Genomic DNA, 24,709 nt, shown 5'->3' on the forward strand with positions numbered 1-24,709 from the left:
AAGGAGAGACCCCTTGCAGAGACCTATCACACAGTGAAATCAGATTTTATTCTTTGCACTGAGGAGGGGCACCCCCCCAAAAGTGGTGTAAGGAAATACAGTATCTGGTTTGGCTTTTATCCTATGTCATGTGGGAAGGCTCGTTAATGGGTCGATATTGACTTTCAGGGTTGCTACTTCCAATAGGTGGCACTAGAGTTCAAGTCCTCTTCCTGTCTGAAGTGACAATTTGCATATTTACTTTCCCAGAGGAGCATTGCATGGCCTATAAGCCTCCTTACACTGGCTTGCCAGGCATATCACTCTTCACAAGGAGATATATTCCCCCTGAGATTACAGGAGCAGAAAACACCTAATGGTAGTATAATGTTTGTCATGACTATTTACAAACTTGGATCATTTTCTCAGTTTAGTTATATTGGATCCATAAATATACATAATTTGTCTTATCTTTAAATGTCGTTACACATTTTGCATAAATTAATCGTTCAGACGAATATAAAAGTATAAATATGTATTATGAGAGTAATACTCTTCTTTCTCTTCCTACGTGTCACTTCACCTTGCATCTGCTTCCCGATTTGATCATTTACCTTGAAATCGGCTAAAATACTTTTTGTTCAAAACTAGACAGATTGTCCAGCTGACTGAAGGATCAGGTTACAGCTGTATATTGAAGTCTATGTAGATGCCATGGAAGTGGAATGGGGGAGTAGAGTGGAACAAAGAGAGGTACAGACACACCCCGATGGTGCAGTTGCTTTCTAGTAACCATTATTCTTACCCTTAAACTGGATTCACAGCTACACTGCTCAGTACTTTTGTATAATGTCTTCCAAACTGAATGTACTGGGAAAATCTCAAAATAGAGTTTTTATACAATCTTTAGACCACTATTCCGTTAAGATTTACTGCATTCGTTGACCATGGCTCTCCTCTAATTGGATTTCTGCCATCCAAAGATCCATAACATGTAAAAGATCCCAACTGAGCCCCTGATTTAGGCCATGTCAATCTTTTCTATGGTCCTCCACAATTATTTGGTCTCTGATCAGTCCCTAGAACTAGTAATGACATTTTTAACTTGCCGTGTGTCACTTTTACTGAATTTTAGGTGGATGGCGCGCTTTCATTGGTACGACTGGGAAAAGAGAAGAACGTTCCTGGTTTGGAGCTGCTTTGTAATGATCTGGTCACATTGGAGACTCTTGTGTACGAGGCCAACTGTGATGTGTCCTTAACGCTCAAAGACCTGCACCAGATCAAGGACATTGAGAAACTGCGGCTTCTTATGGAAAACGTAGGTTCTGCTGCACCATTGTATGTTCTGCTCCAAGGACATCCTATCAGAGTGGGATTTTGAGTTTAGAATATTTAGCCCCAGACTGGTGATTTTCCTTTGAAATAAATTGTCATAAGTGACCCCAGTGTCCTCCCAAAAAAGCTAAAGTTGGGTCCAAATTTCTGAGTTTTGCTATTCTGGAATGCAGAATGGGAGGAAGCAACAAACCTCCATGCTTGCCGTGAAAGAGCGAGATCTTACTCTATTACCACGAGATCTGCCATGGATGGTTGTGGGATACCGCTCTGCATGCCAGAGGTTTGGACTAGACTTCATAGCAATTCAAGGGCATTTGGGTTACTTCTGCGCACTTCATTTATTTCCAAAAGTCACCAGTCTGGGACAGCCAATTTTTTATTTAATAAAAAGGACATCTACAGACTGGTGATAAATCATTAAATGAGGGTCAATAATCATAATGATATTTCTGGATACATATGTGTCTAGATGCCGAGACCCCCAATGTTTCCTTAAATCAAAGGGACAAAAGTGATGGGTCACTAATTTTTTTTTTATATATACATACACATACGCATACGCATACGCATACACACACACGCATGCATACACGCATACACCCACACCACACCACACCACACCCACACCCACACCCACACCCACACCCACACCCACACCCACACACACACACACACACACACTACAGACCAAAAACTTGGACACACCTCATTTAAAGATTTTTCTGTATTTTCATGACTATGAAAATTGCACATTCACATGGAAGGCATCAAAACTATGAATTAACACATGTGGAATTATATACTTAACAAAAAAGTGTGAAACAACTGAAAATATGTCTTATATTCTAGGTTCTTCAAAGTAGCCACCTTTTGCTTTGATGACTGCTTTGCACACTCTTGGCATTCTCTTGATGAGCTTCAAGAGGTAGCACCGGAAATGGTATTCACATCACAGGTGTGCCCTGTCAGGTTTAATAAGTGGGATTTCTTGCCTTATAAATGGGGTTGGGACCATCAGTTGTGTTGAGCACAAGTCTTGGGGATACATCTGATAGTCCTACTGAATAGACTGTTAGAATTTGTATTATGGCAAGAAAAAATCAGCTAAGTAAAGAAAAACGAGTGGCCATCATCACTTTACGAAATGAAGGTCGGTCAGTCCGAAAAATTGGGAAAACTTTGAAAGTGTCACTAAGTGCAGTTGCAAAAACCATCAAGCGCTACAAAGAAACTGGCTCACATGAGGACCGCCCCAGGAAAGGAAGACCAAGAGTCACCTCTGCTTCTGAGGATAAGTTTATCCGAGTCACCAGCCTCAGAAATCGCAGGTTAACAGCAGCTCAGATTAGAGACCAGGTCAATGCCACACACAGTTCTAGCAGCAGACACATCTCTACAACAACTGTTAAGAGGAGACTTTGTGCAGCAGGCCTTCATGGTAAAATAGGTGCTAGGAAACCACTGCTAAGGACAGGCAACAAGCAGAAGAGACTTGTTTGGGCTAAAGAACATAAGGAATGGACATTAGACCAGTGGAAATCTGTGTTTTGGTCTGATGAGTCCAAATTTGAGATCTTTGGTTCCAACCACCGTGTCAAAATTGAAGGCATACTGAACCAGCATGGCTACCACAGCATCTAGCAGCGGCATGCTATTCCATCCGGTTTGCGTTTAGTTGGACCATCATTTATTTTTCAACAGGACAATGACCCCAAACACACCTCCATGCTGTGTAAGGGCTATTTGACCAAGAAGGAGAGTGATGGGGTGCTACGCCAGATGACCTGGCCTCCACAGTCACCAGACCTGAACCCAATCGAGATGGTTTGGGGTGAGCTGGACCGCACAGTGAAGGCAAAAGGGCCAACAAGTGCTAAGCATCTCTGGGAACTCCTTCAAGATTGTTGGAAGACCATTTCCGGTGACTACCTCTTGAAGCTCATCAAGAGAATGCCAAGAGTGTGCAAAGCAGTCATCAAAGCAAGAAGAACCTTGAATATAAGACATATTTTCAGTTGTTTCATACTTTTTTGTTAAGTATATAATTCCTCATGTAATAATTCATAGTTTTGATGCCTTCAGTGTGAATGTACAATTTTCATAGTCATGAAAATACAGAAAAATCTTTAAATGAGGTGTGTCCAAACTTTTGGTCTGTACTGTACACACATATACATACACACACATACATGCGCACACACACACACACATACATACACACATACAGCTATACGCACACATACATAAACACACACACACATACATGCACACATACGCACACACACACACACACACACCTATACATATACACACACATACATACACCTATGCATGCATGCATGCATACATACATACATACACACACACACACACACACACACACACACACACACACACACACACACACATACATACATACATATACACACACACATACATACATATTTAGACACGCACACATAGGCGCGCGCACACACATTTTATGCTTAAAACTACTATTGTGTACCTGTATTATTCCGATGTATAGGGGGGTTTCTTGACATCGGAACCCCTCTCCAGCCAACCTTTCTATATTTTCAGACATAGATTATGGCTGCAGCCCATGGCTTTATGTAGCACTTTCTGAATATATTCAATTCTCTTTCCTACAGGTATCTCTAAAGAAACTAAAAAGCACACATACAAGTGCATCTCACTAAATTAGAATATCCTCAAAAAGTTACTTTATTTCAGTTCTTCAATACAAAAAGTGAACCTCATATAATATATAGAGTCATTACAGAGTGATCTATTTCAAGTGTTTATTTCTGTTAATGTTGATGATTATGGCTTACAGCCAATGAAAACACAAAAGTCATTATCTCAGTAACTTAAAATAATTAACAAAAAACACCTGCAAAGGCTTCCGATGCATTTAAAAAGGTCCCTTAGTCTGTTTCAGTAGGCTCCACAATCATGGGGAAGACTGCTGACTTGACAGATGTCCAGAAGGCAGTCATTGACACACTCCACAAGGAGAGTAAGCCACAAAAGGTCATTGCTAAAGAAGCTGGTTGTTCAGAGTGCTGTATCCAAGCATATTAATGGAAAGTTGAGTGGAAGGAAAAAGTGTGGTAGAAAAAGGTGCACAAGCAACCAGGATAACCACAACCTTGAAAGGATTAAGAAAAGGCCATTCAAAAATGTGGGGGAGATTCACAAGGAGTGGACTGCTGCTGGAGTCATTGCTTCTAGAACCACCACACACAGACGTATCCAGGACATGGCCTACAAGTGTCACATTCCTTGTGTCAAGCCACTCATGACCAATAGATAACGCCAGAAGCATCTTACCTGGGTCAAGGAGAAAAAGACCTGGACTGTTGCTCAGTGGTCCAAGGTTTTGTTTTCAGATGAAAGTAAATTTTGCATTTCATTTGGAAATCAAGGTCCCAGAGTCTGGAGGAAGAGTGGAGAGGCCACAATCCAAGCTGCTTGAGGTCTAGTGTGAAGTTTCCACAATCGGTGATGGTTTGGGGAGCCGTGTCATCTGCTGGTGTAGGTGCACTGTGTTTTATCAAGACCAAAGTCAGCGCAGCCGTCAACCAGGAAATTTTAGAGCACTTCATGCTTCCCTCTGCCGACAAGCTTTTTGGAGATGGAAATTTCATTCTCCAGCAGGACTTGGCACCTGTCCACACTGCCAAAAGTACCAATACCTGGTTTACACACAACAGTATCACTGTGCTTGATTGGCCAGGAAACTCGCCTGACCTTAACCCCATAGAGAATCTATTATAGAGAATCTATGGGGTATTGTCAAGAGGAAGATGAGAGACACCAGACCCAACAATGCAGACGAGCTGAAGGCTGCTATCAAAGCCACCTGGGCTTCCATAACACCTCAGCAGGGCCACAGGCTGATCGCCTCCATGCCACGCCGCATTGATGCAGTAATTGATGTAAAAGGAGCCCCGACCAAGTATTGAGGGCATTTACTGAACATACATTGCAGTAGGCCAACATTTCGGATTTTAAAAACATTTTTCAAGCTGTTATAAAGTATTCTAATTTACTGAGATAATGACTTTTGTGTTTTCATTGGCTGTAAGCCATAATCATCAACATTAACAGAAATAAACACTTGAAATAGATCACTCTGTTTGTAATGACTATAATGAGTTTCACTTTTTGTACTGAAGAACTGAAATAAATTAACTTTTTGATGATATTCTAATTTAGTGAGAAGCACTTGTATATAGCTCCCCCAACTAGTTTCGCCTATACAGGCTTCCTCATAGGGCCAGAGCTATACTGATCAGTAACTACAATAACTGAATAATACAGGGCCACTATAGTAGTTTTAAATATTGACGACTTTTTTAAAAAAAATTAAGTTACTTTTTAGCATGTCCCTTAAATAGGGTCTATTTACCCTTTGAGTAATATGCTTAGAATTTTTCGTCCCTTAAGGGGGTCCTCACACTCTGGTGTATTAATAGACTACAATTGGTTCATGTAATATTCATGGAAAACTCTGCTAGAACACCTAGGGAAAACCTGGACGTCTGAATGCCAGAGAGCCCCCATAACCCTTTTAATGTTTTTGATTTTCCAGTCTTCAGAAGAACACTACGTGAAGAACGCCTACCAGTGGATGGTTCCTTTCCTCCATCGCTGCGAGGCCCAGACCCCCGGAGCGGCCAACTCTCTGCTGAAAGGATACATCGTCACCCTGGCTAAGGACGACCTTAAATTCCCTCTGAAGATTTTTCAGCATTCCAAACCCGATGTAAGCCGGCGCTCCTCCGCTTTTATCTCTCCGCTTCGCTTCATGACACTGTTCTCGCCGATCCGGACGTTAGAGCTTTCTTGGGTCTGACAGGCCGGAGATTCTGCTGCTCATTTCTATTCATGAATTTCTCGGTGACTTATTTGTTGAAACAGTGTTTGCAGTGTTTAAGAAGAGGAAAATCACTTAGTTCTGTCACCGCATGCAAAATAATACAAACACCGCAATGAGGACTGAGCCGAAAAATGCAAAAAAAAATATTAGGCAGCCGGGACCTTATGTCACCGCCATCTACTGCTAAGCGGAAATATCCAGTAATTGTACAGCTATTCAGCGGCGTGTAAATAATTTTAGCTTTTTAAATATTTTATACTTGTGCGAAAAGTCGAACATCATTATTATGTTTGTATCTTCCAGATCTACAAATATGGCTCACTTGTAATAGTTTTCATTTGCTTACAAAGCCTGTAGCTAAGTGTGTGTGCGTATGTGTGTGTGCGTATGTGTGTGTGTGTGCGTATGTGTGTGTGCGTATGTGTGTGTGCGTATGTGTGTGTGCGTGTGTGTGTGTGCGTGTGTGTGTGTGCGTGTGTGTGTGTGCGTGTGTGTGTGTGCGTATGTGTGTGTGCGTATGTGTGTGTGCGTATGTGTGTGTGCGTGTGTGTGTGTGCGTGTGTGTGTGTGCGTGTGTGTGTGTGCGTGTGTGTGTGTGCGTGTGTGTGTGTGCGCGTGTGTGCGTGTGTGTGTGCGTATATGTGTGTGTGTGCGCGTATGTGTGTGTGTGCGTGTATATGTGTGTGTGTGCGCGTATATGTGTGTGTGTGTTTATGATTGATCCTTTGCCCTGGCCCGCCCGTTCCCCAGACCTAAATCCAATCGAGAACATCTGGGACATCATGTCTCGCTCCATCCACCAACGTCACGTTGCACCACAGACTGTCCAGGAGTTGGCGGATGCTTTAGTCCAGGTCTGGGAGGAGATCCCACAGGAGACCATCCGCAACCTCATCAGGAGCATGCCCAGGCGTTGTAGGGAGGTCATACAGGCACGTGGAGGCCACACACAATACTGAGCCTCATCAGGAGCATGCCCAGGCGTTGTAGGGAGGTCATACAGGCACGTGGAGGCCACACACAATACTGAGCCTCATCAGGAGCATGCCCAGGCATTGTAGGGAGGTCATACAGGCACGTGGAGGCCACATACACTAGCATTTCCTGGTCTTGAAGGATTTACCACTGAAGTTGGATCAGCCTGTAATTTGATTTTCCTCTTTTGATTTTGAGTAGTATTCCAAATCCAGACCGCCATGGGATATTAATTTTTATTTACATTGATCGTTTATATGTTTTATTGTTCTCAATGCATTCCACTAGGTAATGAATAGAGATTTGCAACTGGAATATTTCATTCAGTGAAATCTAGGATGTGGGATATTAGTGTTCCCTTTTATTTTTTTGAGCAAGATATATGTGTATATATGTATGTGTGTGTAGGTGTGTATGCACATATACACTGCTTAAAAAAATAAAGGGAACACTGAAATAACACATCCTAGATCTGAATGAATGAAATATTCTCATTGAATACTTTGTTCTGTACAAAGTTGAATGCGCTGACAACAAAATCACACAAAAATCATCAATGGAAATCACATTTATTAACCAGTGGAGGCCTGGATTTGGAGTCACCCCCCAAATTAAAGTGGAAAAACACACTACAGGCTGAAACAACTTTGATGTAATGTCCTTAAAACAAGTCAAAATGAGGCTCAGTATTGTGTGTGGCCTCCACGTGCCTGTATGACCTCCCTACAATGCCTGGGCATGCTCCTGATGAGGTTGCGGATGGTCTCCTGTAGGATCTCCTCCCAGAGCTGGACTAAAGCATCCGCCAACTCCTGGACAGTCTGTGGTGCAACGTGACGTTGGTGGATGGAGCGAGACATGATGTCCCAGATGTGCTCAATCGGATTCAGGTCTGGGGAACGGGCGGGCCAGTCCATAGCTTCAATGCCTTCATCTTGCAGAAACTGCTGACACACTCCAGCCACATGAGGTCTGGCATTGTCCTGCATTAGGAGGAACCCAGGGCCAACCGCACCAGCACATGGTCTCACAAGGGGTCTGATGATCTCCTCTCGTTATCCAATGGCGGTCAGGCTACCTCTGGCGAGCACATGAAGGGCTGTGCGGCCCTCCAAAGAAATGCCACCCCTCACCATTACTGACCCACTGCCAAAACGGTCATGCTGAAGGATGTTGCAGGCAGCAGATCGCTCTCCACGGCGTCTCCAGACTCTGTCACGTGTGTCACATGTGCTCAGTGTGAACCTGCTTTCATCTGTGAAGAGCACAGGGAGCCAGTGGTGACTTTGCCAATCTTGGTGTTCTGTGGCAAATGCCAAGCATCCTGCACGGTGTTGGGCTGTGAGCAAAACCCCCATCTGTGGACGTCTGGCCCTCATACCACCCTCATGGAGTCGGTTTCTAACCGTTTGTGCAGACCCATGCCCATTTGTGGCCTGCTACAGGTCATTTTGCAGGGCTCTGGCAGTGCTCCTCCTGTTCCTCCTGCTGCTGGGTTGTTGCCCTCCTACGGCCCCCTCCACGTCTCCTGGTGTACTTGCCTGTCTCCTGGTAGCGCCTCCTGCCTCTGGACACTAAGCTGACAGACACAGCAAACCTTCTTGCCACAGCTCACATTGATGTGCCATCCTGGATGAGCTACACTACCTGAGCAACTTCTGTGGGTTGTTGAATCCGTCTCATGCTACCACTAGTGTGCAAGCACAACCAACATTCAAAAGTGACCAAAACATCAGCCAGAAAGCATTGGTACGGAGATGTGGTCTGTGGTCCCCACCTGCAGAACCACTCCTTTATTGAGGGTGTCTTAATTGCCAATAATTTCCATCTATTGTCTATTCCATTTGCACAACAGCATGTGAAATTGATTGTCAATCAGTGTTGCTTCCTAAGTGGACAGTTTGATTTCACAGAAGTTTGATTTACTTGGAGCTATATTCTGTGGTTTAAGTGTTCCCTTTATTTTTTTGAGCAGTGTGTGTATATACAGTATATCGATTTCATTTTTTTTTAAAGTATTAAAATTTAAATTTTATAAAATCAATTGACGTAAAGCTGGTTTCACTAGTCCCCCTCCGCTTACTTTCTCATGCTTATTGGTCCCTCTTGACATTCGGGGAACGACCTCTCAGCCTATCACTGATGGAGGCGTGTCACTGCATTGAGCAGTGATTGGCTGAGCTGTCCTCGCCCCTGAGTAACGATGACAGTCCCTACTATAGACAGTGCAGCATAGTCTGGCGGTGTCTGTTTCGTAGTCGTTGTGAGCGGAGTACTTGCGCTGTTGATTTGGAGTTTGAGCAGTGTGAGAACGCTGTATAATAAGAGCCTACTTTATTTATTTATTTTTTCATAGCTTAGCAACAGCTTTGAATAATTAAGCCGCGGCGGCGGCACGTTCACATTACAAATGAGGCCGCGCTACAGATGTGCGAACAATAAATCATACTTCATCTGCATCATTTAGGGTTCCGAGATTAAAAGATTTCGTGAGCCGCTTTAATCCTTGATTAACTAATTTGACGTTGAGATATTTCACCCTCATAATTGTTTAGGGAGAGAATTTTATGCAAATCTGGAACTCTGGGATTAGAAACGCGTCCTTTATAATGCAAATAATGCTGCCAGCAATCAGTCATGTTGATGTAAAGAAATAAATATAGATTTCTACGCATCTGTACATCACTACATTCTAGTGTGTGCTTGATTTCTACAACGTAGAAGAGAAATGTAGGCAAAATTGGCAAGTTTAGTGAAATTCTGAGAACCCAGCAAGACTATAGCAGCCAAAAGCCTGGATTATTGGAAATACTGGAGATCAGATAGATATTTTAAGGAACTTTTGCAAGTAAAACTGATGTACTGTGTAAAGCTTAGTACAGGACTTGAAGGGTTTGACTAAGAGTTATTGATTTCCTTAAAGCAAAATAAAAATGTAAGTGTGTGTGTAATGGACTTGTAACCTAGAGTGTGTTGATATTTTTCAACAGTTTTGGTTCCCAAGTCCTCAGACAGTTCTCTTCTCCTCTTTCTGTACTTCATACTTAGTGTGGCACACACAGACACTCAATGCAAAGATTGAGTCAGCTTCTCCCATTTTTTTCTGGTCTCGGGTGTGATGTTCATATTGCACATACCTGTTACTTGCCACGGGTGAGTTTGAATGAGCATCACATGCTTGAAACAAAGTTGTTTACCTACAATTTTTGAACTGTGCCAACAGTTTTTTGTCCAGACCATTTTTGTGGTTTTGTGTGAAATTATGTCCAATTTGCCTTTTTTTTTTCTCTCTTTTTTTTTTTTTGTGTGTGTTCTTCCAATATGCGCAAAAGAAATAAACATGTGGATAAGAAAACATGTATAATTTCAATAATTTTCTGGGAGAATTACTTAATTTTCTGGAACAAGCTCAATGGTGCCAACACTTTTTTGGTCATGACTTTATACAGTTATATGAAAAAGTTTGGGCACCCCTATTAATCTTAAGCTTAATGTTTTATAAAAAATTGGTGTTTTTGCAACAGCTATTTCAGTTTGATATATGTAATAACTGTTGGACACAGTAATGTTTCTGTCTTGAAATGAGGTTTATTGTACTAACAGAAAATGTGCAATCTGCATTCAAACAAAATTTGACAGGTGCATAAGTATGGGCACCTCACCAGAAAAGTGACATTAATATTTAGTAGATCCTCCTTTTGCAAAAATAACAGCCTCTAGTCACTTCCTGTAGCTTTTAATGAGTTCCTGGATCCTGGATGAAGGTATTTTTGACCATTCCTCTTTACAAAACAATTCCAGTTCAGTTAAGTTTGATGGTCACCGAGCATGGACAGCCCTCTTCAAATGATCCCACAGATGTTCAATGATATTCAGGTCTGGGGACTGGGATGGCCATTCCAGAACATTGTAATTGTTCCTCTGCATGAATGCCTGAGTAGATTTGGAGACGTGTTTTGGATCATTGTCTTGCTGAAAGATCCATCCCCTGTGTAATTACATTGATTATTACATATATCAAACTGAAATAGCTGTTGCAATAACACCAATTTTTGTAAAACATTAAGCTTAAGATTAATAGGGGTGCCCAAACTTTTTCATATAACTGTATATTAATATATATATATATATACATATACAGTGTGTGTCTGTATAAATGTGTGCATATGTATATGACGCGCCCCTGGGCCTGTGTCGCGCTGCGTTGCGCACGCGGGAGCTTACCCGGAGCCGGATCTTTTGAGGGTTGTAGTCTCGTGGCGGTGATCCGGTCCGTGCCCAGGGAGTCAAACTAAGTGGCGGTCTATTAGCATTGGATGTTGGACGACTACGCCACCCGTTGAATGCAGCGAAGGAGCTGCCGCTGCAGGGCAGACCGCTGAGGCCGGTGGTAGGATTGTGCAGCGTGATAGTATCACCCCCAACGGGAGGGGTATGGCCTCAGGGCAGCCGACGTGGATGATGGGGGTAGCAGGAATCACTCAGAGACGATGCGGTGTAATTCAGGGTCTTTACTGGTGATAAAGATAGACCCTCCCGGAGTACTGGCTAGCGATCGGGGCCTGGTCAGTCCTTGAGCAAATGGGATCTCCCCTGGCCAGGCGGAGTTGTAGGCCTCCCAAAACTAACGATACTCTTCTGGCTACCTTGCTAGAAGCGGGTATAAGTAGCCCACGTCCCTGAGTGTACCGTGTGGTGCTCACCCGTATGGCCGGTGACTCGGGGCCTTCTAGTAGCTTCCGCTCCACGACGGCGGTGCTGGTCCCATGCGTGTGACCGTGCCTTCGGGTTTCTTGGCCAGAGGACCTGAAATCCCCTGCCTGACGGATTCTGCTGCTGGGTAGGAGTTAGTCCCCACAGCCTCGGACTCCGGGTCCGGTAAGAAATCTTCTCAGTCAGGGCGAGCTCTGCAGCTGCCAGCCCCTGACTCCTTGTAACACTGCTCCCACAGAGCTCCTGTTGTTTCTTCCCATAGCTGCTTCTCTTCTCTGTCTCTACTTCTGGCATGGCCCAGGAGCTGGGCCCAGCCGGAGCCACAGCTCCCTGTCAGCCCTCCTGGCTGAACTCTCCCTCTCAACTCTCTAACCCTGCCTCAGCCCCAGGTTTATACAGGGGAAGTTCTTCCCCTCCCAGGACTGGGCAGGAGGTGTGGCATGCATAGGATTCCTGACCAAGAGACCTCCCACCTGCTCTCAGACATAACATTGCTATTATTGTGGAGACCAGACCCCTGGGGTGCCACATATACATATATAATTTAATTGCATGTATCCCGTGCACTAATGTCCTAAAATAAATTTTAGTCGCCTCAACATTGCAATAAAATGCAATAACGGGCGATCAAAACATCATACCTGCCCCATAGTAGTATCAATAAAAACATCCACTCGTCGTGCCGAAAGTAGGCCCTCACCCCAGCTCACGAAAAGTGTAGACTCTACGGGTCTCGGAAAATTTCGCCTTTTTTTCACCACTTAAATAAAAAAGAACCTATACATGTTTGGTATCTATGAACTCATAATGAACTGGAGAATCATAATGGCAGGTCAGTTTTAGCATTCAGTGACCATGGTAAAAAAAAAACCCACAAAAACTAGAATTGCACTTTTTTTGCAATTTCATCGTGCTTGGAATTTTTTTCCCATTTTCCGGTACACAATATGGTAAAACCAGTGATGTCGTTCAAAAGGACAACTAGTTCCGCAAAAAATAATCCCTCTCACAGCCATATTGACCGAAAAATAAAGTTATGGCTCTGGTAAGAAGGGGAAAAAAAAAACGCAAAAACGGAAAATACTCCGGTCATGAAGGGGTTAAACTGGGATTCCACGTGACTGTACTCACCCTTAGAATCTAGTTGCCAGGCTGTTTTTACCATAAAGTGAGTAATGTAGGAGCACAACCCAAAAAATATCAGTGGTATTCCATTGTTTTCTTTTTAATTGCACTCCACTTCAAATATATGTATATTTTTTTTGTCTTTTTTCCGACCAATGTATTGTAAAAATCGCAAGGAGGAAACGATGAAAGCAAAAAAAAAAAAAAATGATGAGCAGGAGCTTTGGGCCGAGGGTTTTATTTTTATTATTTTTAATTATTATGATTATTGTTAATAATTAATAACAATCAATAATAAATAATATTATTTTATTATTTTTTATTTTTTTTAGTGCCAACAAAAGCTAATCCCTGATCAGGATCAGCTGATGATCATCGCTTTGGAGTCCATCTACACTTGTGAGCGTGACGACCAGCTTTCCTTCTGCTATGACATTCTTGAGTGCTTACCGCAGAGGGGTTACGGGTAAGAGAATTTTTTTTTTGATGCAGAATGATACTAGTCAATTTTGTACAAGTTCTAGATTTTTTTCTAGCATTTTATATCACTAATGATTGAGTAGCTGTAATCCATCCATCTATATGCAGATTAATGTTGCCACCATAGGAGATGATTAAAAAAAAAAAAAAAAAAAAAAAAGAATATGGGGATAAGTGCAAATTATAAAATTATGTCCCCTCCCCCGTGCGATCACCGAGGGTTCCAGCTCTGGTTGTTCTGGTTGTTTCTGGCGGGACAGGAAGCCAGGAAGTGGTTAAATCCCATTCTATGGTCACTTGACTTGTGAGCCCAGTGATTGGCTGCAACAGTCAGGTGGCCTGGAATGACGCTATATCAGAACCACATCCAATGAGAAGTCAAGTCACAGGCCGATGAACAGGACTTCATCTCTTCCTGCCCCACCCGAGATTAATAGAGCAGCCTGTGTTATAGCCACAGGTTTTTTTTTACCCATTTCTTTCTTCTATAAAAAATTTTTTAACCCCTTTAAAATGTTTCAATGGAACTCAACAAAATGCCTTCGCTTGTCACGTATGACGCGGTCACCTCTGCGGGGCAATCTTATCAGTTATTCTACAATGCTGTTAAACCTTCATGAAAATGGAATAGGGACTCAAAAGAAAGAAAAGAAATATAGGTTCTGAGGAGTCAAAGGGTGACTAAGTGAGGTAGGATCTGAGGAGTCAAAGGGTGACCAAGTGAGGTGGGTTGAGGGATCGCTTCTTTTGGTCCACTTATCGTCAGTTATAGCGAACATGTGTTGGATAAGGGAATCTATCAGCACGAAATGACTGTTAAAACCAAGCCCTCTTTGCATCCAGTTCAGTGCATCTTCCGACCTACTTATTTTCAATCTATCGCCACACTCTTCTTCCTTGAGTGACAGGAGAGCCAGATGGGTGGAGAATAAGTAAGTGGAAAGGTGCGCTCAACTGCTCAGCCACGCCGATGGTGCAGCCAGTGCTTGGTTTGTACAGTCATTTTTTGCTGATAGCAATATAGCGTGAAGTTTTTATTTATTGGTGGCAATATAGGGTGAAGTTTTTATTGGTGCCAGTATAGGGTGACATTCTTGTTTATTGGTGGCAATTTAGAATACAGTTTTTATTTAATAAAGGTGAAATCCTCCTACCCTTCAAAATCTTGTAAGAAGGTGACATGAGGGTCCACACCAGCCCTTCCATAAATCCACTTATCTCTATGCTGGACGTGTCTCCATAGATTTGGATGGTCTTCTACTCTTTGAATACCATCTAATGGTTGTAGAATTTATTAATTTCTTTTTGTTTTTTATTTTTAGTTTTTTAGGTTTTTTTTTTTATTGTGCAGGTCATAAATCTTAACTTTGTGATAGGAGAATAAAAAAAATATAAGTCTTGGATTCAAAACTGTGCAAACCTGTTAAACCTCCGTGAGCGCGGAGCGGGGACTTATTGTCGGTGTCACTCAGTAATGCCATATTAATAACTGCAGGAAATGACAGGCCGCTATCTGATCACTGTGTCTCCTCTTCTCCCCAGCGCGGAGACAGACGTAACTAAATCTCTCCACGACAAGGTGGATCAGCTCGAGCAAATCCTCAGGTAACTCGCATTCGATTTTCACCAGCTCGTCCCTCCTCGATCCTCCGTAGATTATGTGAAGAGGTGAAATAGATTTCAACATTGGCTTTCCAAGAAGTGAAATCTGCAGCAATAATATACAGATCTCAAAGCCGCAGCTCCTGATAATTTACACTGGATAATTTGTGCATGAAATTTCTTAACCCATTTACAACCTTGTTTTTTCGTTTTTTGCTCCCCTTCTTCCCAGAGCCATAGCTTTTTTATTTTTCCACCAATATGGCCATGGGAGGGCTTGTTTTTTGTATGACGAGTTGTATTTTTAACGACACCATTGGTTTTACCATATCGTGTACTGGAAAACGGGAAAAAAAATTCAAAGTGTGGTGAAATTGCAAAAAAAAGTGCAATTCCACAATAGTTTTGTTTTTATTTCTACCTTGATTAGTAAGTGCTAAAACTTACCTGCCATTATTATTCTCCAGGTCATTGCGAGTTCGTAGATGCCAAACATGTATAGTTTCTTTTTTATTTAAGTGGTGGAAAAAAAATTTCAAAGTTTATATAAAGAAAAAAAAAAGTTGCCATTTTCTGAGCCCCTCAACGTCTCCATTTGGATCTGGGGCTGAGTGAGGGCTTATGTTTTGCGCGCTGAGCTGACGTTTTTCTTGATACCATTTTGGGGTAGATCCGATGTTTTGATCGCCCGTTATTGCATTATATTGCAATGTTGTGGCGACCAAAAAAACTTAATTCTTGCGTTTTGATTTTTTTTCTCTCTACGCCGTTTATCGATCGGATTAATTATTTTTATATAGATAGATCGGGCGATTCTGAACGCGGTGATACCAAATATATGTATTTTTGATTTTTTTTTTTAATTGTTTTGTTTTGAATGGGGCGAAAGGTTTTTTTTTTTTTTAATATTTTTAAAAACATTTTTTTTTCCACTTTTCACTTGCTTCAATAGTTTCCATGGGAGACTAGAAGCTGCTATCATCTGATCGCCTGTGCTACAAATAGCAGGGCTGAGGCCCTGCTATGTGTTGCAGAAATGCTCATCTGCTATGAGTGCTGAGCTTTGACAAGGTGGGCTTTGACAACCACCGGGGTCTCCTGCAGACCCCGGGTTGTCATGCCAACCAATCGTTGACCCTTCATCATGTGATGGGCGTTCCGATCTCTTACGACTTGTTTCCAACACATCCATGTTAAATGCCACTGTCTGAGCTTGACAGCGGCATTTAACATGTTAACAGTAGCGGGTGAATTGCAATTTCACATCAAACAGGGAGAGGCAACTTTGGACGTACCTATACGTCCAAGGTCATTAAGGGTTTAAAGGGAATTTGTCACTAGGTTCTTGTTGCCTAACCTGTAAGCAGCAAGATGTAGAGACCGAGATCCTGATTCCAGCGATGTGTCACTTACTGGGCTGCTTGCTGTAGTTTTGATAAAATCACTGTTTTATCAGCAGGAGATGTTCACTAGAGGACTAGTAAACCTGCAGTCAGGTAGTCAAACCCCACCCTCATCACTGATTGGTAGCTTTCTGTTTACACTGTTAATAGGCAGCCAATCAGTTATGTGGGCAGGGTTATGCAGACTTAAGCTTACAGAGAACTGGTCAATCTGCAGCAGATAAAACAGTGATTTTTATCAAATCTACAACATCCAGTAAAGTAAGTGATACATCACTGGAATCAGGGTCTCTGCCCCTATATCATGTTGCTCTTGGATGGAGCAGCAAAAACCTGGTGATATATTCCCTTTAAAATCTCAAGCATTATTTTAGTGCTGTAATTCAATGGATTTTCCGCAAGTTGAATATACAAAACAAAATTCCTGTTTTTTCCCTACACAGTAATGTCATTTAAAAGAGAATTTCACTTTTTTTCCCACTATTACATATGCTACTTTACATATTTGTTTTTTCTACTGTTTTTATTTTCTGATTGTTTATTTAAATCGGTTTTCTTTTTATGAACATGGGGACAGCCATCTATCCTGAGCTGCTGCATTTAGACATGCTTTACAGCAGTCAATGGACTATGTTAGAAAAAAATAGCTAGTTAGGATAATTGCGTACATACCATGGCACAACCTAGTGATTAAAGTGTATAGCCATAGATAGTACTTTCCCTTCCCTCCAACAGTGCCGGATTCCCGCCGCTGCTCTGGTTTCTTTGCTTTGGGTACAGGGGTGATGTCACGACTACAGTGCACATCACTGACCTCAGCGGCTCTGCTGATTTAAAGGAGCTCAGTGATGGTCTGCAGCGGGACATAACCACTGCAGCCAAATCACAGAGACCGGAGCAGTGTCGGAGAGTAGAGACTTCTGACAGCTGTTCTCACAGAGTACACAGGAGCACTTAATGGAGACTGATATGTTTAGTTCCCGCCTACCCAGCAGCACAGATTCCTCACAGCAGAAACTGGGTCACATTGATCTGCCAGAGGGGGAAGGAGACTGATCTGGCTAGTTTCCACCCCCAGCAGCGCAAATTCCTGGCAGCAGAAAGTGGGACACAATGAGCTGCCAGAGGGGGAAGGAGACTGATCTGTTTAGTTCCCACCCACCCAGCAGCACAGGATCCTCACAGCAGTTAGTGGGGCACAACGAAGCGAAGAAATTCGATTTTTTTTTTATATGCTTGAAACAATATAAATAAATGTTAAACAACGTTTAATAGCCGTTCAGCACATTGGGTATGAAATTGTCAGATGGGTTAACCCCTTAAATTTGTCTCTCCAGAAAAGTCTAAAGCTGATTAATCTGCGGGAAATTGTTAGAAAATTACATTTCACAGGAAAACTCAAGTGGTTATGCAGCTTTTAGAAAAAAAAAACTGAAAAACAGCTGGAAATGTAAAATTTCACAAGCTCTTCTCTTCCCCTACAGATCCAGTGCTGACGATGTGACGGTCCTCCGGTACCAGTTTACTACTGACTGGTCAGTTACTGAACTAAATTGTCAAGTGTCAGTGGTGCAGCACATGATCAAATACCAGGAGGACCTTCATGTCGACAGCGCTGGGTCTAACGGAGACAGAAAAAATTTGATTTATTACTTTGTCTAACAACATTTTCAGCCGTCATTTTCTACTTTTTTTTTTTAAATTAAATAAAGAAAAAATTCAAAAGTTTGAAAAGTCTTTAAGAAAAACTATAAATTACACAGCATCGGGCCCAACAGCCTTGTTCACGGCCGCTGCTGGCTCAGTATTTGCAAAAAATATATATTGTGTGATAGATTTAGTGATAAATTCTACCCGCGAGAAACTGAATCAAATCATAAATATCATCTTTTTCATAAAGTTTGTGGCAAGGCTGGAGGAAGCCCGATAACATATCCACTAATACAAGCTTCCCTGGGAATTGACGCTTTGCTTTCCATGACTCCTGAATGACGAAACCTCCTAGTCTTTCAGAGATTCATCGTCATCTCCTTCATTCCCACATACGTTTCCAAGTTTTTTATTAAATATTTGTCCTCCGATTTACCACAATGGGTTTGGACTCTTCTGCATAGAACCAAATCACAATCCCATAGGACTCGTAGAATGAGAACCTGCGCCCTAAAGTGCCGAGGACAGAATGTTCTCCTCCAGAACGAGTTATACAAGTCTCCAGTCAGACACCACCGATGGTCAGCTTGATCTTTCAGCTGTTGTGGTTTCTGTACCTGGTTGTTCGGATGATTGCTCATTATGTATTCTTGCTCCAGAGAGGTATACCTTCCCTTCCTTACTCCTCATTCCTTCCTGTCTAAACCTTCTTCCCTTACTTCTCTTCATTTCTTCACTTTCTCCTTAAAGGAGTTTTCCCACAAACAATGTACATTTTAATCAATAGATCTTGGAATAATAATAAGTTCCACAATTGGATGTGATTAAATAAAATGTTCCTGTGCTGAGATAATCTTATAAATGTGCCCCTGCTGTGTACTGTGTAATGGCTGTGTCTGACCGTACAGGAACATGGTCTGATCATACCACATCTCCTGGTAGGGGGAGACGCAAAAGAGAGTATATAGACAGGACAGCACGGGATCCTAAAAAATTTTTACTTTGAAGTAAAACATTATTTAAAGAAAGAGACAGGGAAATGATTTACCTCACAAAAAGAATCATCTGCACTCCCATGCTGTAATGTCAGTATTTTATTTTGCTACTCCCTGTCCAGGAGATGTGTTATGATCAGACCATGTTCCTGTACGGTCAGACACAGCCATTACACAGTACACAGCAGGGGCACATTTATAAGATTATCTCAGCACAGGAACATTTTATTTAAATCCAAACATGGAAATTATTATCGCAAGATCTATTGATTAAATGAACCTTTGTTTGTGGGAAAATCCCTTTAACTTTGTGCCCCCCCATCACCCCCCCACCCTATCCCCATCACCCCCCCACCCTATCCCCATCACCCCCCCACCCTATCCCCATGCCTGTTCTCGCCACCCCCCCCCCCCAGGTGCCTGTTCTCGCCACACCTCCGCATGTGCCTGTTCTCGCCACACCCCCGCAGGTGCCTGTTCTCGCCACACCCCCACAGGTGCCTGTTCTCGCCACACCCCCACAGGTGCCTGTTCTCGCCACACCCCCACAGGTGCCTGTTCTCGCCACACCTCCCACAGGTGCCTGTTCTCGCCACACCTCCCACAGGTGCCTGTTCTCGCCACACCTCCCACAGGTGCCTGTTCTCGCCACACCCCCACAGGTGCCTGTTCTCGCCACACCCCCCCAGGTGCCTGTTCTCGCCACACCCCCCCAGGTGCCTGTTCTCGCCACACCCCCCCAGGTGCCTGTTCTCGCCACACCTCCCCCAGGTGCCTGTTCTCGCCACACCTCCCCCAGGTGCCTGTTCTCGCCACACCTCCCCCAGGTGCCTGTTCTCGCCACACCTCCCCCAGGTGCCTGTTCTCGCCACACCTCCCCCAGGTGCCTGTTCTCGCCACACCTCCCCCAGGTGCCTGTTCTCGCCACACCTCCCCCAGGTGCCTGTTCTCGCCACACCTCCCCCAGGTGCCTGTTCTCGCCACACCTCCCCCAGGTGCCTGTTCTCGCCACACCTCCCCCAGGTGCCTGTTCTCGCCACACCTCCCCCAGGTGCCTGTTCTCGCCACACCTCCCCCAGGTGCCTGTTCTCGCCACACCTCCCCCAGGTGCCTGTTCTCGCCACACCTCCCCCAGGTGCCTGTTCTCGCCACACCTCCCCCAGGTGCCTGTTCTAGCCGCGCCCCCCCCTGGTGCCTGTTCTAGCCGCGCCCCCCCCTGGTGCCTGTTCTAGCCGCGCCCCCCCCCTGGTGCCTGTTCTAGCCATGCCCCCCCCTGGTGCCTGTTCTAGCTGCGCCCCCCCCGGTGCCTGTTCTAGCTGCGCCCCCCCCCCGGTGCCTGTTCTAGCCGCGCCCCCCCTGGTGCCTGTTCTAGCCGCGCCGCCCCCGGTGCCTGTAATAGCTTTTCTTGGTTTCTCCCCACCACCTGTGCCCTTTCTAACCCTCTCCACCTATGCTCGCTTTCTTCCCCCCTCCATGCCCGCTTGACCTTCCAAAGCCCACTCTTCCCTGTCTGTTCTTTTACCCCCTGACCACTTTTTTTTCTTGTCTCACTTCTCTAGTCCCTTTTTAATTTCCTTTCCTTTTTCTCCTTCCCGTCAGAGATATTTGTCTGCTCCGCTAAATGACTTACATCAGACTGCAACTATATCCATCCATCCATCCATCCATCCATCCAGTGTGTGACCATCTCCCTCCACAGAGGTGCTTACTTGTAGGCTGTGCCCATATTCATGATGCCCAGACATGGTTTACATCCTCAATCTTGTCACGTCTGTTGATGGATTAATGACATGAAATGCTGAGTTTTTGAGATTTTTTCTTTGTTTGGCCCTCACAATTGCTGCTTACAAGGGTGTAAGTGATTCCTGCACTGACCGTTGGCAGAATCAAGTTACCTAAGGAGCTGTTACATTCTCATTAGTTTAGGGGAAGGAGCGCTATCTCTGGGACTCACCGAGGTCTCCCTCTACCTCCTACATGATGGTTTTCTTCCTCCCTGTGGATTTCTCTTACACGATCTTTTACGTTATAATCTGTTTTTATTCCCAACTTTATTTTGCTGGTCTTCTGGCAGCTTTCCATATGGGAAGTGCTGGTGGTGGAAATGAAGTCTCTTTATTAAATGTACAGCTTCATTATCTAGTTACAGCAGGTAGATGGATTAGCTCGGTGGTCTGAATAATAATGACACTCGGAGACTTGCCGGAGATTCTGATCTGTATCCTTCTGTGGTCTCCTCCTGACCTTGAAGAAGTTGCTTTGTGTCCGAGTGTCCCAGGTGACCAGGTGACATTGGAAGATCTACCGCAAAGACGACACTTAAATACATGCCTGTTATTATTCTTGCTGGGTCTTCTGCTAGATCTTCCTTTTTGGCTTTTTATAGTTAATGTTTGCTTTTGTGTAAAGACCACCAGACACAATAAATGTCGGCCAAGTCTCCCATACATAGAAAACACTTGAGCTCTCGGCCGATGGCTCCTATGAGATTATTTCCCGGAGAACAAAAGGATCAGCTGTCGGAAACTCAATGTGCTAAGGGGTATGACGGCCTTAATTATTGAGGCATGTCCAGCTGGATCTTCAGTAATGACTCTGTTGATTGAAAACGATTATTTTTTATTTAAAAGGCTTTATTTTTCATTTTTTTTTTAACACAATGAAAATATTAGCAATAGCAACCCTTGAGAATCAATGCAAATCATTAAAGAAGTGAGCACTGCGCATGTCCGGAAGTTCAGAGGGCTGGTTAGGCAGGGAATTTACTCATACATAGGTGAATGCTGCTGGGTTGGATGACACGGGGGAGCAGACTGGTTCCTTTTAAGGCGGATTGCCCTGAGTATGGCATATCTATCATGATCATGCAATATTTGGGCCAGTAATGGCCTAGGAGTGCTACCAGGAGGACCTGGCCATGTGGTAACTTTGTCCTCTCTCGATGGTAAAAAAAAATGGCAAGAAGACTTCTGCACCCAACAGTCCTTTCAGCCAGCTTTCAATACATGGTATGTCGTCAGCCCCTTTGATTTTCTCCGGCTGGCCAACTATGCTTATATTATTCCTTCTGAGCTGATTTTTAAGATCATCTGCTCTTCCACTAGATGCATTGATTTGTTTCTTTAGTTCTGCAGTTTAAGCCGACATAGTCCTCTGTGCCCCGTCTCTGATGTGTGCGCTCTAATTTTCTGCAAGTCTTGTTTCAAAATCATGAAGTCTTGCTGAAGTTCTTCCACTTTAGTGACTAACATGGCCTGACAGTTGTTGATGGCTGACAGAATCTGGGCAAATTTTCTATTCTATGTTTGCAGGAGAGCAAAGAGGATCTTTGAGGACAATGCGGTTGAGAAGTTAAGAATTCATCTTCCGCAGGCAGAGAGAGGTCCGGTGTGGGGCCTTGTAAGCCGTCTGGGATCCTGGAGTATTTCTTAAATTTAGCAGCTCTAATATGCAACAGTGCACTACTTGGAGTGGAGAAGTTATCTGCAGCACTAGTCAGGGGTATCTCCATATCTGATGACCATGGCTGGTCAGATTGGGGAGGACTTCCCATTAGTTTTCTTCTTTGTACTAGCCATAGTAAAGTGAAGCTCTACTGATTCCTTAGCTTCAGCGAGAGATTACAGTCAGGATGGCTGGTCAGGGAGATGAGGAGAGCAGAATGATTTTCCTCTCAGGCAGCCATAAGACCATGCCCCCGACTGAAAACTATTTAAAGAGATCCTTGAAGGTCCTCCAAGCCTTCCATACTGCTACCATTACAGTGTAGAGTCATCCGAATCCAACCTTTATATGTGTACCGAAACTATCGCCATATGCAAATGACCTAGGACTAGTCCAGTGGATCATCACCTTCCCCGGTGTGGTGTGGACTCAGTACCTGTAATCCGCCCTCTCCGGGAATGATTAATGTCCTTCCCTGCTACTCAAGTCGTTCCAGCACTTCTGCAGTTTTCGCACATGCGCAGAGCATGCTTTCTGCGCATCCCTTCTTGAGCATCGCTACAGCCTTTTTCTCCGCCTATGCTCAGGAAGGGACATCTAACGAAAATGTCTCAAAATTTGCAGCAGTACTGGAATGACTTGAAAAAAGGAGAACGTCAACCATACCCTGAGGGCTTGTTAAAACCTGACTGGTCAGGTGGAAGGGTCGTTCCTCAAAACACCCGCTAAATGGACCTCTGTTGTACCAAAAGGTGGGTTTGTTCATAGACCCTCCACCTGCCATACGTCTTTGATATATCCTGTGAATGCCATAAAGTAGTTCAAGTAGAAGTACCTCTATAAAACACACACAATGTATGCTGAGTAGACTATTTTTTGGGGAGGAATGGGGGTCAAAGGTTTTAAGTATATAGGTTTTTTTTAAATTTAACTTATAGGTTTAAATCATATTATTATTTTTATTGTTTTTTTTTTATAGGTATTAGGCATATTGTTTTTTTTCTTTTTTTGCTATCTTTTTTTATAGATTTTAAGCATCTTGTTTATTATTTTGTTTTTGTTTCATTTACTAATTTTCTTTTTAAGCTTTTATTTTTTTCTTTTGTATTCCTTTTAAGCGCTTTTGGCTTCATGTTGCATTATAAAGATATAATACTTAAAGAAAGTAACATGTTAATTGATTGTGACTTTGATAAATTGATGGCCGCCGATGTCTATTAGTGATGATGTAATGCTTCTTGTATTGACAGCGTGTCTGAGATCCTGGAGAAGCACGGACTGCAGAAACCTATTTCATTTGTGAAGGAGACACAGTCCAGTTTAGATGAAGCTCGTAAGCTGATCATAAGACTCACCCGGCACACTGGCCGCAAGTAAGGGCCTTCATATTAGGCTTGCCTTAATTTAACTGCATCTTACCTGTTATTCGGAGCACAGGAAATATTGGTTGTTATCAATTCCCTTGTTAATTGGGATTTAGGTAGAGCACCGACATATCCGGGCTGCCGGCTGGTCCTGCATACAGACCACGGAGAACATTTACCAGGACGGCCTCAACTTCGGCAGAAAATACGCCAAGTGTTTGGTGCATTTTGTCACATACTGCGCCAAGTTTAAGACTTGATTATCATGGGCTTTAGACATTTTTGCTGTTGACTTGACAAGATTGTGTGTTTGGCCTAAGGTGCGACACCTTTACACTAAAAAATTAGGTGGCAAAAAGTGGCTCCAAAATTAGACAACCAAGAGGTGACGTACCGGTGGACAAAGGTGCTAGAAATGCAGATTTGATGATACATTCGGCACGTTTTAGGCCATCTAAATATTAGACTGAATTGGTAAATTTGCCCCAATACTCGAGGCGAACATAAAGGGGTGCTTTATTACTCACTACTATACACCGTTAACAACCACTGCCATCAGTCTTCATTTCACTCAAGGCCCAGGTTGTTCTCCTCTCACTTCTGCATTTTTGGTTTTATTTTCATGATTATTGTTTTAGGGGTTTTTAGGTTTTTGTTCTCATTGCTATTCTGGAACCCCACATTAATTCAACGGGAATTCTACAATTGCTACAAATGTTTTTTTTTTTTTTTTACCTGGTGCAAATGCCTTTG

The 24,709-nt window shown here is 43.3% G+C and overlaps 1 protein-coding gene across 2 annotated transcripts in view; it reads left to right on the forward strand.

Moving 5' to 3' along the window:
* Positions 1–24,709, forward strand: part of NBAS (NBAS subunit of NRZ tethering complex) — a 760,680-nt gene that overhangs the window by 189,966 nt on the left and 546,005 nt on the right. For both annotated transcript variants that reach the window (XM_073674140.1, XM_073674141.1), the window contains exons 24-28: positions 1,115–1,300; positions 5,918–6,091; positions 13,351–13,484; positions 15,041–15,103; positions 23,843–23,965. In XM_073674140.1, the coding sequence (XP_073530241.1) occupies positions 1,115–1,300; positions 5,918–6,091; positions 13,351–13,484; positions 15,041–15,103; positions 23,843–23,965 (680 nt within the window). The remainder of the gene's footprint in view (positions 1–1,114; positions 1,301–5,917; positions 6,092–13,350; positions 13,485–15,040; positions 15,104–23,842; positions 23,966–24,709) is intronic.

This window comes from Phyllobates terribilis, unplaced genomic scaffold (genome assembly GCF_046119375.1).
Source record: "Phyllobates terribilis strain yellow unplaced genomic scaffold, ASM4611937v1 Scaffold_3__8_contigs__length_932513732, whole genome shotgun sequence".
NCBI lineage: Eukaryota > Metazoa > Chordata > Amphibia > Anura > Dendrobatidae > Phyllobates > Phyllobates terribilis.